This window comes from Triticum dicoccoides, chromosome 1A (genome assembly GCF_002162155.2).
Source record: "Triticum dicoccoides isolate Atlit2015 ecotype Zavitan chromosome 1A, WEW_v2.0, whole genome shotgun sequence".
NCBI classification, from domain to species: Eukaryota; Viridiplantae; Streptophyta; class Magnoliopsida; order Poales; family Poaceae; genus Triticum; species Triticum dicoccoides.
In genome coordinates this window covers 180029454-180043497 of record NC_041380.1, presented here as the reverse complement: position 1 = coordinate 180043497, position 14044 = coordinate 180029454, and the positions used below count along the sequence as shown (strand labels likewise).

General features: G+C 44.7%; 1 protein-coding gene across 11 annotated transcripts in view; it reads right to left on the bottom strand.

The window, feature by feature from the left end:
* LOC119266127 (vacuolar-sorting receptor 1-like) overlaps window positions 1-13063 on the bottom strand; it is a 29441-nt gene extending 16378 nt beyond the window's left edge. Inside the window, exons 1-8 of one of the 11 annotated variants that reach the window (XR_005131904.1) lie at window positions 12573-13062; window positions 7975-8508; window positions 5078-5770; window positions 4726-4814; window positions 4518-4587; window positions 4354-4452; window positions 4000-4076; window positions 3824-3905 (exon numbers count right to left, since the gene is read on the bottom strand). Coding sequence is in view for 7 of the 11 variants with exons in the window: in XM_037547763.1 (XP_037403660.1) it covers window positions 3824-3905; window positions 4000-4076; window positions 4354-4452; window positions 4518-4587; window positions 4726-4814; window positions 5078-5770; window positions 7975-8508; window positions 12573-12882 (1954 nt within the window). In the remaining 4 variants the exon portion in view is untranslated. Of the gene's footprint in view, window positions 1-3823; window positions 3906-3999; window positions 4077-4353; window positions 4453-4517; window positions 4592-4725; window positions 4815-5077; window positions 5771-7974; window positions 8509-12572 lie in introns of those variants that run through there. The other 10 variants (XM_037547763.1, XM_037547760.1, XM_037547761.1 and 7 more) reach the window with 10 other exon arrangements.
* Between the last annotated feature and the right edge of the window lie 981 nt (window positions 13064-14044).

Sequence of the window (14044 nt, the reverse complement as noted above, 5' to 3'; positions counted from 1 at the left end):
GGCGCTGTTGTTGCTGTCGAGCAGCAAGGGTGGGTTGTGCCTGTGCGTTCTTTTCTTAGGATCCAATACAATGTGTGCTTTAATTGGGCCACATGGGTTGCTGGGCTTTGCTAGTCTTTTTGGGCCAATGCGTAGCATTTCGGCGTATTCGGTCAGTTCAATCAACCCTGGATGGAAACCGAGATCACCGAATAAATTTCGGTTTTTCACACCTCAGGACCGTATAGAGCACCGAATTTTTGGTCCTCGGTCTATTCGGCTTCGGTGTCGGTTTTCGATCCTCGATTTTTTTGCCCACCCCTGCCACCGGCTAAGATGATTTGGACATATCCAACATAAGGTATTCTAAAGAGTAGCGAAAATACTAGGAGCGTCAGGGCGACCAAAGTTGACATGGGAGGAGGCGGTAAAAAGAGACCTGAAAGACTGGAAAGTACCCAGGGATTTGGCTCTTGATAGGGCTATTGATAAGACAGCATGGAAATCAGCAATCCATGTACCAGAACCTCAATTTACTTTCATTCACTTTGTTTTGTTAAGCTTCATGCACTAGCCAATGCAACCAAAAGTCCAAACTGATGGAAAGGACTAGGCAATCCACATATACACTTCAACACCCCCTCTCGCGTGTGACGACGGAAGTCAACACGTATATAGACTCAAAGGTATGGCGAAAGCTAGGACTTGAACTCAAGACCTTAGCTTCGATACCATGTTAAGCTTCATGCACTAGCCAACGCAGCCAAAAGTTGTTGTGTTGTTGTTGGCCAACAGTGTACCAAAACCTCTTGTTGTCCGAACTGATGGAAGGGCTAGGCAATCCACATACACACTTCAACAGCTTGTACTCTCTCTTTTTGGGGGCATTCTGACAGGTTCTATAGGGTTTCATCTCTAGCATACCCAACTTTCTTCGGACAAGAGGTTTTGTGTTGTTGTTGCTGTTGCTGTTGGTGCTGTTGTTGTTGTTGCTGTTGTATTTTACGTCTGCTTGTTGACTTCACAAGTTGCAAGGGTTCTTCATTATCTTGTTCATACAATAATTATGTCATGGATGGTAAGGAGTTCCCAATTATTTTTTGTTTAATGGCACTTGATCGATTTGTGCATTTTCTTCAAGTGTTTTCAGCGGAGCCCAGAGCCGGCGGTATCAAATAGGCGCCCAGGCTGTGATAGTAAAGATAGTCCGGTTGGTAAAGCAACTAGCGAAGACGTCTAATTAAAAGGTTGCAACGTCTAGCAAACATAAAATGTTGGCCAAACTGAACTTATTTCAATTATGAAACTCCTATTGCCATATGGACTGCACTCTTGATTTCCTGAACCTCTTCCGCACTTCCATAACTGCAGACTGTGGAGCTCTACTGTCTCGGCACACCATTGGCATCTCTCGCTTTCCGACAGCAAGAGTCCTACAGGCTTGCAACAACTCCTTGTCATTATCAAAGTTCTCCATCACGCCTCCTTTAGTATTTTGTGATGTCCCCCGATACGAGCTCATAACATATACAAACAGAATGACCATGACAATATACCAGCATGGTTTCATAGCCCACAGTGGTTTACATGCTTCTTAATGCTTTAAGAGACACACTAGCATACATATAAATAACTACTCCCTCTGTCCCAAAATTCTTGTCTTAGATTTGTCTAGATACGGATGTACGTACATCCGTATCTAGACAAATCTAAGACAAGAATTTTGGGACAGAGGGAGTATATTGTAGCGAACTGAGTGTAGCTCAGATGGTTAGGTACCTTGTGGTGGAACCAACCCATCAGCATTCAAGTCCTAGACTTCGCAGTGGTGGTCGCAGTTTCCTGGATTTATTTCAGGCTTCCGACGATGTGCCTTCAGTGGGAGGAGACGTTCCCGTCGACTATGAAGGCATCTATGGCGACTTTGTCAATCTCAAGCTGATGGGTCGGCTCAGTCTCTCGAAGGTGCTCATCGGGGTAGGGTGTGCGTGCGTTCATAGGGGTGAGTGTGTGTGCATATGTATGAGCGTCTGCGTCTGTACTGTGCTAAAAAAAACTATGCTGTACATGTATTTCTTCAAGAATGGGGGGAGGGGGTGTTCAAACTTGTAGTAATTACAGTGGAATTAAGCTGATGGACCATACAATTAAGCTATAGGAGAGCCATTGAGCACCGCTTAAGAAGAATGACAAGCGTCACAAACATTGGTTTGGTTTCATGCCCGGTAGGTCGACCATGAAAGCTATCTTCTAGGTAACTTATGGAGAGATGTAGGGAACAAAACAAGGACCTGCATATGGTATTCATTGATTTGGAGAAGGCCTATGATAAGATATTGTGGAATACCATGTGGTGGGCCTTGGAGAAACACAAAGTCCCAACAAAGTACATTAACCTCATCAAGGACATGTACGATAATGTTGTCACAAGTATTCAAACAAGTGATGGCGACAACTTTCAAATTAAAATAGGACTTCACCAAGGGTCAGCTTTGAGCCCTTATCTTTTTGCTTTGCCGATTGATGAGGTCACAAGGGATATACAAGGAGATATCTCATGGTGTATGCTCTTTGCGGACGATGTCGTACTAGTCGAGGATAATCGGACGGGGATTAATAGAAAGTTAAAGAGTTGTGAAGCAGACTTTGGAATTGAAAGGTACTAAAGTTGCACCATGTAGTAATAGAGTTGCACCATATAGCACCAAAGATACTCATGCGGGATGTAGTTTTAAAGATCTCATCGCGAGGATTCCAACGGTGAAAACGGATCTGAATTCCGACGCACGGTTTGAAAGATATGGATTTTAAAAAAAATGAAAACCCGAACAAATGCACGTACACATTCATCAGACATGGAATTGAAATGTGTTGTCAGTATGTGCCACGTCAGATGAATAAAGACAAATTTGGACCATGTGACTGCATGCATGCGTGTGTGAGGCGGCCGCTTGCTTCTCCCAAATCCTGCGCATGCACGATTAAGAATTTGGGTTTGATATTGGGGTCAATGCTGCAAAAGGATGGTGATATCCATGAAGATGTGAGCCATCGAATCAAAGCTGGATAGATGAAGTGGCGCCAAGCTTCTGGCGTACCCTGTGACAAGAGAGAGCCACAGAGGCTAAAATGCAGGTTCTATAGGACATTGATTCAACCTGTGATGTTGTATGGCATAGAATGCTGGCCAACTAAATGGCGACATGTTCAATAGTTAGGAGTAGCAGAGATGTGCATGCTGAGATGGATGTGTGACCACACAAGAAAGGATCGGGTCCAAAATGATGATATATATGGCTGGGGTAGCACTAATTGAAGAGAAGCTTGTCCGGCATCATCAGAGATGGTTTAGGCATATACAACACAGGCCTCCAGAAGTGTCCGTGCAAAGCGGAAGGATAAAGCATGTTGATGATGTCAAGAGAGGTCAGGATAGACCAAACTTGACACGAGAGGAGTTTGTTAAGAGACTTGAAGGACTGGAATATCACCAAATAACTAGCCATGGACATTTGTGCATGCAAGTTAGCTATCCAGGTGCGCGAACCATAACTAGGTTTCGAGATCTTATGGGTTTCAATTCTAGCCTATCCCAACTTGTTTGGGATTGAAAGGATTTGTTGTTGTATACATGTATTTCTTACACAATTTAACTTCAGTATATAGCAAGTTTTAACAACAGAACTTACTAGCCAACAAAATGTTGATCAATCATGGTTTCACTACTAGCCACTTACTGACGCAAGCAGTGTTAAAAAGGAACTGTAAATTGCAAACTGGAAGATAATTGTTTCAACAGTCATTCATGTATAGAAGTTGCAAAGATAGCCAGAAAGAATATTACGTTCACAGTTGCTGTAGCCATCTCCTTTAAATTGCACGCCATTGAATGTGGGGCATTCACACACTCTGCCACGAAAAGTGTCCTGGACAAGTATTGATCACAGCAAATTAAGAAAACCAGAGAATGTTTAAGAACATAAGACTGATGTCCAGTGAAAATCATCAACCTATACATACCCTACAAGCTGTTACATTAGCAGCGTTGTCTTGCCAGCAACCTCCATTATCGCTCAGACACTCGTTTGTTTCCATGTCTGTTAAAACAACTCAGGATTAGCACTCGATATTTTAATAACAGTTTTGCTAAAGCACATCTAGATGTGCCATAAGTATTGCACATCTAAGTCCTATATCATTGATCTTATGCGGAGATTCGTGTGAGTATTTTCTTTTTTTTCCTTTTTCTTTTTCTTTCTACACTTGCTTGTGTCACTTAGATGTGCAATAACTAGGGCACATCTAGATGTGCCCTAGACAAACCCTTTTAATAAACACAGGTACATAAGGAAAGGTGTAATGTCTTGTCCTTACCATCACTCAGACAAACATTTGGCTCAGTAGTTTCCTCAAAGCCAGCACAAATAGCTTTGAGGACAGCTTTCCTTCCTAGCTTTCCTGTTCCTTTCAAGACTAAAATCAGCTAGAGCAGGTGCAATTTGGTTACATCCTTACATTAGATCTTGTGGAACATTTACCTCGATATTGTCGATTGTTCACAACAAGAGTAGGCAATATGGTAACATCTCCTCTTGACCCTTTCCCAATCTATCTAACATCATAGATCATATTAAAACCCCAGGATACAAAAGTGTATTTAAGTTGATAAATTGAATTGATAATAGTCTACAGTGTTTCAGTTTTACTTATAAATTTCACTTGACTAACTCTATAAGGTCGGTTCACCTGAGAGTCCTGCTCCATTTTTAGTAAAGGGTGGTCAGAATCATCATTTGGATCTCCCATGCACTTATCAATCTTCTTCACTTCCAAACCTGTTGAAGTGTAAAATGAATATTACCTTCATGCTTAAATTAGTGATGCCACTTTAACTATCAGCAAGGTCTCCGATGTCATACAATGCCATTTCTACAGATTATGTACATACGCATGTGAATTCAAATGCATATGAACTTATGTACATTTCTTAAAAACATGAATGTGTTATGTTAATTGTAATAAAACAAGCACAATTAATTACAATGAACATGTTTATTGCTGAGTGAAGGTAAGTCTCAGAAAGAAAAGAGGAGCCAACCTAGTGATTTAATGACTGTTTCTGCGCACTTTTTGTTATACTTCTTCTCCTTCATTGGGCACCTTATGTGAAAATCAGTCACATAATCCCACCAGATCCATGGTTTTTTTATCTCATTTGCAACATTAAACACACAAAGCTGTCTCAAGTTCTCTACAACAACATCTTTTCCATCATAGCCAGTACTAAAATCTTGTTCTGGATCAGGTGCACAATACCTTCCATGGTTTATACACTGGGACTTGCATTGTTTGCTGACAACAAATGCTTGAGGGCAATACCAAGTAATATAATGGGGTGTGAACTGACTATAACCACCTTTTTCAAGTAACTGCGCAGCTCCCTTAAATTCCTTCAGAAAATGCATAAGCATATCACATTTAGGCCCACATTCATCATTGCTATTTGTCCACAACTCATACTCAACTCGGTTATCAGGATGTGGGACAGCCTCCCTCCAATCAAGATTCACGTTTACCATTTCACCATCTTTAACAGCCTTCTTCAATTGTTCTCCAAATTTCTTATCAATTAAAGCAGAAGGAATGGATATGTTCTGTATGTATTTTGCAGCCTCATCATCTTCCTGAAGTAAGTCCATTGTTATCAGTGGCTCATCCTTGTCATCAACTACAAGCACTGCTGAGGCACCAGCATATTGTGCATTCCAGACCTTCTTAGCAAACAAGCAATCTGGATAACATACATGGAGAAAACAACATTAGCCTTTTCTTTAAGTTGCTTAAGTGGCTAAACAAGATGAATACTCCCTTTTCAGTTTAGGGCATCTCCAATAGTTTGTACATAAGCATGTATGTATAGACATCCACATCATCAACCAACATTACAACATATTCTACTGCAATAGCTTGTATGTAACACTAACCCATACTTATATATTCTATATTATTTCTGCTCTTTCATGTTATAGTCTTCTCTCAACTTTTGCCTTGGCTTGCCTGTAGCTATGGTCATGAAGTTATACCAACAATGAACCAACTCTCTCCTAACTATTACTTCCCTCCATATAGGATTTAGCTGATGTGGCAAAAGCTAACTAACGATGACAAGACATTGTTGGAGATGCCCTAGAACCATCTCAGAAATCACTGTAACCAAGAAGGATCTAATAAAGTGGTGGGCCACATATTAATGCAGCATGGCCACTTCTCTCCTTCATAAACTGTCAAGATGGGAATGTGCCGGGTCGACCCGCTGGGTCACTGACGTGACCCAAAATGTCAAGGCCAATGGGCCAAGTGGGTTGGCCTTAAATTATACATGGGTCAGTGGAGCCGGCACCGTGCGACCCAATGGATCAGATGGGTCAACCCAGTCAATTCGCTATGCACTAGTTGCTGCTGGCCGCCCCCGAGCGTCTCTGCCGCCGGCCGCCCCGAGCATCTCTGCCGCCGCCAGTGTTCCTCCCGCTCCTGGTGCGCCTCTTGTTCGTCGTCTTGGTCACCATCGAGCTTGTCGTCCCGCTACCCCAGCCGCCATCGAGCTCGCCATCCTAAATGCCGTTCTGTTCCTCTCGAACTTGGCAAGCTCGCCGTCTCAGTGGCTTTCCGAGTCTCCGGATTTTGCTCACTCTTCCCGGCTTCCTCTCCTTCCCAGCGCAGCTGCAAGCCAAGCATAGGCGAGACTACTACTGTTTTGGTTCTTGGTCAGTAAGTATATGTGTAGATTCTGTAGTAGGAGTTCCAGAGTTTCAGTAGGTACTTCGGTGCGTATAAGGATTCTGCACAGGTGAGACAACTATAGCTTCAGTGTAGATTTTGTAGTAGTTTCAAGTGTTGGTTCTGCAGTAATCCCGGTGCGTATATGTGTAGGAGTTTCTGACTCTTGTAGACTGCAGACATGGAATATTTAGGTTGACCTGTAGGAGTTCAGTAGTAGTCGGGAATATTTCAGTGTTGGAGTTTGGGTTGTCCTGTGCATACGTGACAATTTTTGTCAATCTTGATCTTCAAAGTAGGCTACACTGAAATATTCTTCTGTTCATAAATATGACAGTGTCTTCGGGGCAACAATTTGCTGAACTTTTGGGTCGGCCTCATGTACCCAACGGGTCAGTGAGGCCACAAATTTCTGATGAAATAGGTCGACCCGTGGCCTCATATATTGACCTTGGGGCCACTGGGCCAGGTCCGGGTCGGCCCATTTCCATCTTGAACAAACTGGTTGGTTCCACATCCAGGCTCTCCTGCCTGCGCAGTGAGAGGGTCAAAGGCTCATGTATCTTTCCCCTTTTGCCTCTAACTTACCCCATCGTGAGGGAAACTAGAAATACTCTTCCACCACCTCCTCTCTAGGGTTAGCTTAGAATAGAACTTTTTCCGGTAGAACTTAGCTCCACCTACCTCCCCTTGTGGGAACAAGGCCACCTCCCGGTGAAGACTCCGAGAAGTACAAGATTGTTAGCCTGAGCTGTGAGTGCTCGGGGCCGAACTACGAGTACTCGGGGCGCTGTAAGCAGCTAGAAAAGGAGTTATGGACTAGCGAGAGAGACACTTGATTTCTGCTGAGAGGAAGCTATATTATATTGCTAGCTCTTGGGTTATATTTATAGTACAAAGGGAGGGTCGGATCCTGATGTCTAAACCGACTATGTAGCTGCTAGTACATGCAAAACTACATGTCTAGATGCATTCACTTCCTTACTAACTAAGAAGGCTCTAGCCGACATGACTATTGCTTCCTAGCTACTCCCTCCGTTCCAAAATAGATGACCCAACTTTATACTAACTTTGTACTAAAGTTAGTACAAAGTTGAGTCATCTATTTTGGAACGAAGGGAGTAAGTAATATCTAAGTCCGCTATCTGCAGACAGTGGTGGAGCCCACAATCTCCCCCTCAACCCTGTCGGAGGGGCTTGATGTCAGACGATCCTGACCTTGCCGCGCAGGTCCTGGAAGCGTACACGACCAAGAGGCTTTGTCAGAATGTCCGCCTTTTGCTCGCTGGTTCCAATGAACTCCACAGCCACCATGCCCTTCTCGACACACAGTCCCGTATGAAGTGGTAGCATCAATGTGCTTGCTGTGGTCGTGAAGTACCGGATTTTTGCACAGCGAGATGGCAGACTTGTTGTCAACGTAGAGGATCGCAGGGGCAGCATCTCGCTTTAGTAGCTCGCCGAGAAGACAAGCCAACCAGATCCCTTGGCACGCCGCTGTCGCCGCTGCAATGTACACGGCTTCGCACGAAGAGGTGGCGACGACCTTCTGCTTATGTGATTTCCAGCTCATTGGACTGCTCCCGAGGGAAAACAGCACGCCTGAGGTGCTTTCTGGAGTCCACGTCACCGGCGTGGTCCGAGTCACTGTAGCCGACAAAGGTCTCGCCGTCTCCACGGTGATACACGCATCCTGTTGAGGGTACTTCTGCCAAAGAGAAACCAGCAAGAAAGACAACACACCACCTTCCCCTGTTGATGGACAGAACAGTGTTAATATGGGCACCCCTCTGAATAACCTTCCTATGATTGCACCTTGTCAGCCCTATATCCTTAATACAATACACCAGTGAGAAATGCTAGGTTGTAGGACAGTCAGGGCAGGGAACTGAACCTGGATGAAACTCCAAATCTTCCTTACAGACATCCCAATTATGGTAGCCATCAAGGACAAACCAAAACAAACCTGAACAACAGAACTTGCAGCCTCAGCAACAGCAAGTTGCAGTTCAGACTGTTCAGGTGCATGAGCAGTTTCAAGAAGAGCAGGTGGACTGGGAACAAGCCAGACATGCTAGTAGGCAAAGGGCACAACCACAGCAAGACCCCAGAAGAGCTCCTGGTGCTTTTAAACCTACTAAAGTAAATATTCCTGTGTACAAGCTATGGAGCAATACTTTGAAAATGCTAGAATTCCATTGTTCCAGACAACTGAAGTTGCAATTACTTATTTCACTGCTGATGCAGTGCATTGGTGGAGAGGAACTGGTTATACTGCTCATGCAGTGCAATGACACGGGTTGTGCAGGTTTTTAGGAGACAAATTCTCTGAATTTTCAGTCTATGAAAATGTCAAGACATTGCATGCCCTAGCGGAAATCTCATATGCGGCTCAATATATAAAGCAATTTGAGACCCAAATGAATATCATGAAAGGGACAATCCAGCAATACCCAATGAGTATTTCATGAACAGTTTCATTGCTGGTTTAAAGGATTGCATACAAGGCCACTTGCAATGCCACAAGCCCACTGACATACAAAATGCAATGTGGTTAGCAAGAAGATTGGAACACCCCTAACAGGTGCAAAGGCCATCCTTTCTTTACCAACAACCGAGTGCCAAAAGACAGGTAGCATTTGATGCAAATGAATTACCAACACCTGCTGTTGCAACACCTGCTGCAATTATACAGCAAGCAAGAATTAAAGGAATTTGCAAGAAATGCTTTCCTGGACATAAAAAAGTTTGCAAGTATTCCCAGCAAGCACAAATTCATGTTTTATAAGCTCAATTCCCTAAAGATGCTGATATTATTCATCTGACAGATTATGAGGAAGAAACTGAGGAAGGAACACCTGGGAACAATGAACAGGGACTGCAAATCTCAATGCATGCTCTAATGGGAATCAAGGCCAAGAAATGTATTTTCTGTAGCTGTGAAAAATGGGAAAGCAACAACCATGGCCCTAATAGATAGTGGGAGTACTGCCACATTTATCGCCCCACAATCTGCTGAATTAGCGGCATGTCCTTTGACATCAACTACCAAAGTCAGATTTATGGTAGCTAATGGACAAAAATAATGGTCTGAATTTATTTCACGTCAGTGTCCTTATGAAATTCAGTAAGAAAAGTTTTGCTTAGGTTTCAGAGTATTAAGCTTACAAGGCTATGATGTAATCTTGGAGCTGACTGGATATATGACCATAGTCCAGTGCAATTAGAATCAAAGAACATGCAGATTAAAGCTACTCTTGCTGATGACAGGATTGTTCCATGATTAGAGCTTGCCATTGTCAAAAGACATTCAGCAAGCATGTGAATAAACTGATCCGACAGTCAGTTTGTGGAATAGTGCTCCTCATCCAACTTGCCCTGGAACAGGCAACTAAAAACCCTGAACTACCTGAAGCAATTAAGGTTGTACTACTGGAACTTGCTGATATATTTCAGGAACCAAATGAGCTACATCCCAAAAGAGCTTTTGATCATAATATATCATTACTACCAAAAATGCCAAGATCATTAACCAGAGAGCATATATACTTCCTCATCATCAGAAAATATCATGGAAAGTAAAAGGGCAGCCCGGTGCACGTAGCTCCCACTTGCGCAGGGTCCGGGGAAGGGTCTGACCACTTTGGGTCTTCTGTACGCAGCCTTTCCCTGCATTTCTGCAAGAGGCTGTTTCCAGGACTCGGACCCATGACCTCATGGTCACAAGGCAACAGCTTTACCGCTGCGCCAAGGCTCCCCTTCAGAAAATATCATGGAAGTATTGTTGCTAATTTGCTCAAGAAAGTTGTTATCTGAGAAAGTGCCAACCCTTATTCCTCTCCTGCTTTATTAGTAAGGAAAAAGGAGTGCACTTGGAGATTATGCAATGACTAGGAAATTATATGCTCAGACTGTTAAAAGCAAATATCGTATTCCAATTGTTGAGGGTCTACTGGATGAATTACATGGTTTTACCATTTTCCCCAAGACCAGATAAGCATGCAAGGAGAGGTAGCAACACAATGGTCACTTTGAGTATTTAGTTATGACATTTGGTTTAACTAATGTTCCTGCTACTTTCAAAACTCATGAACTATGTCTTATCTCCTGTTTTGAGGCAATTTATGCTAGTCATTTTTTATGACATCCATTTCCAATAATTTCATCATCTTACATGACAACAAAATGTCCCTACCAATTTATAGAAGTGTGCCACAACATGCACTTATTCACAACCAATTGTATATATCAGTCAATACTCTTTGTGTCGCACACCAAATGCCCACAAAACTGAATTCGTTATTATCTACAGTATGGCGATTCGGCCCGCAATGTTGTATGGCGCTGAGTGTTGGCCGACTAAAAGGCAACATGTTCAATAGTTAGGTGTGGCGGAGATGCGCATGTTGAGATGGATGTGTGGCCACACAAGGAAGAACCGGGCCCGGAATGATGATATACGAGATAGAGTTGGGGTGGCACCGATTGAAGAGAAGCTTGTCCAACATCATCTGAGATGGTTTGGGCATATTTAGCGCAGGTCTCCAGAAGCTCCAGTGCATAGTGGATGGCTAAAGCGTGCTGATAATGTCAAGAGTGCTCGTGGTAGACCGAACTTGACATGGGAGGAGTCCATAAAGAAAGATCTAAATGACTGGAGTATCACCAATGAACTAGCCATGGACAGGGGTGCGTGAAATCTTGCTATCCATGTGCCAGAACCATGAGTTGGTTGCGAGGTTCTTATGGGTTTCAGCTCTAGCCTACCCCAACTTGTTTGTTGTATGGCGATTTTAGCCGAAAAGGCCACTCTAGCAGAGTCGCCATCGGGCCCCTGATCGCCATTATTTATGGAGGGGACTCCATATGGAGCCTGCAAGCCTCCATATTTGGAGGTTGTGGGGCTCCGGTTTGGAGGTTGCTCCATCCGCCAACTGCTCGCACGGGAGGGCAGTTTCACCTCCCTCATCAGCCTACTGTGCGGCCCATCTCCTCTCCCTGCCAATTAATGGCGGTCACCCGCGTGCCAACTGCCCGCGGCCATTCCCACCACATTTTTCTGCTGCCTTTTTCCTGCAGCGTGCCACGTTTTGCTGCCGCCCGCGCCTACAAAATGGCCATCGCCATGTCCGAATAGCTCATATTGCCGCCACCCATAGCCTTTACTTCCCTCCGTTCCGCCCGCAGCCTCCACTTCCCTTCCCGTGGCCGGACTGGGTGCCACTCTCAAAGGAGGAGAGGCGTCCGCTCTCATCGCCGAGGAAGAGGAGGAGAGGGATCAACGGCATTGTTCAAAATTATGCTAACCATTAGGTGGGATATCAATGTGGATGTTTGCCTTAATGCTCAGTATAATTTCGAGCATTGTCGACAGAATCGAGTCGCCGCCGCCGAAATCATCCTCACCCTCACCGTCGTGCTCGTGGCCGTGATCGTGATCTGCGACCATGATCGTGCCATGGGCGCCGCCGGCCTGTTGATGATGTCAGTGAAGCAAAATAGAAGCTTACAAATTGGACAATAAGTATGTGGTCAATGGCATATGGGTCTCATATGTACCAAAATTACGAAGGCTGGGATATGGCTGGCTCTGACTTTGCACGGCGCATGTTCAGCCTCCAAAAGTATAATGTGTGGTGTGTGCAATACAGCGACTGCAAATATGATGACTCTGCTAGAGTTGCTCTAAAGCAGCTCACACTGCCGAGTCCTGCAAATATCAGCGGATCCACCAGAACCGCAAGCGAACCACATAACATCGCAAAACTGCGGAGCAACGGTGACAGAGATTAAAATCAGGAGAAGGCATCACTCACTTCCGCGGTCTATGAGAAGGAAGCTGGGGAGCGCTCCAGGCTTGGTGCGGAAGAGGTGCTCCTTCCTGCCGCTGTTGAAGGCCTCGCAGGCGTCTGAGTTGCCCTTGGGATAGACGACGGCACCAGCCATGCTCCCGCCGTACTGCGGGATGCCGAAGTTGCCTATGGCGCTATCGTGCCGCCCCCGCAGAGCTGTCGGCGACGTGACCATCAGGCTGTTCTTCTCCACCACAAACCGCGCCTCCAGCTCCACCGCCGCCGCGAACGCCAGCAGCAGCAGCAGCAGCCACCTAAACCCTAGCCCCCACATCGCGCTCGTGTTCAACTGCTGTGGTGGCGGCGGGGAGCGAGGGGACGAGAGGTCAGATCAGAAGCGGAACTGGACTGCCGAGATTATTGGGGCGATTTGCCGGTTTCTGTCTCTCTCGTGTCCACGGCTCGCGTGTTGAAGTGCGATTGAGATTGGTGTGTGACGCTGTCAACTGACTTCGTTGAAGAAGGTTCGTGGACCAGGTGCATCGAGCAGCTGTATATCGTATAAATCTGTCCCGCAAAATCCTGCAAAATTGTTAGGCTTTTCCAGTACTTCACGGTGTACAGATGCTAAAAATGTCACATAGGTAAAAAAATAATGTGATAAAGTAACTAAAGAAGAAAAGGAATATTATGGTGATCCCGAAAGGAAACGGTGCTAAGCACATGGATCTGTGCAAAATGACTATCCATCGATACATGAAAGAATTTAATTGTTAAACAATTCAATAAGGGAAACTTAGCTACAAAACCAAAAACACATATGCATTGGGAGACTACTTATAAGTGCATCAAGTGCCCCTTTGGTGGTTATAAAGATGTTCTACAGGTGTCTCCAATGATGTTTGTTGAGTTGGTAGATCGAAATTAGGATTTGTCACTCCGATTGTCGGAGAGGTATCTCTGGGCCCTCTCGGTAATGCACATCACTATAAGCCTTCCAAGCAATGTGGCTAATGAGTTAGTTGCGGGATGATGCATTACGGGACGAGTAAAGAGACTTGCCGGTAACGAGATTGAACTAGGTATTGAGATACCGACGATCGAATCTCGGGCAAGTAACATACCAATGACAAAGGGAACAACGTATGTTGTTATGCGGTTCGACCGATAAAGATCTTCGTAGAATATGTAGGAACCAATATGAGCATCTAGGTTCCGCTATTGGTTATTGACTGTAAGTGAGTCTCGGTCATGTCTACGCAATTCTTGAACCTGTAGGGTCCGCACGCTTAACGTTCGATGACGGTCGGTATTATGAGTTTATGTGTTTTGATATACGGAAGATAGTTCGGAGTCCCGGATAGAATCACGGACATGACGATGAGTCTCAAAATGGTCGAGACATAAAGATTGATATATCGGACGGCTATATTCGGACATTGAAAGTGTTCCGGATGATTTCAGAGAAAACCGGAGTGCCGGAGGGTTACCGAACC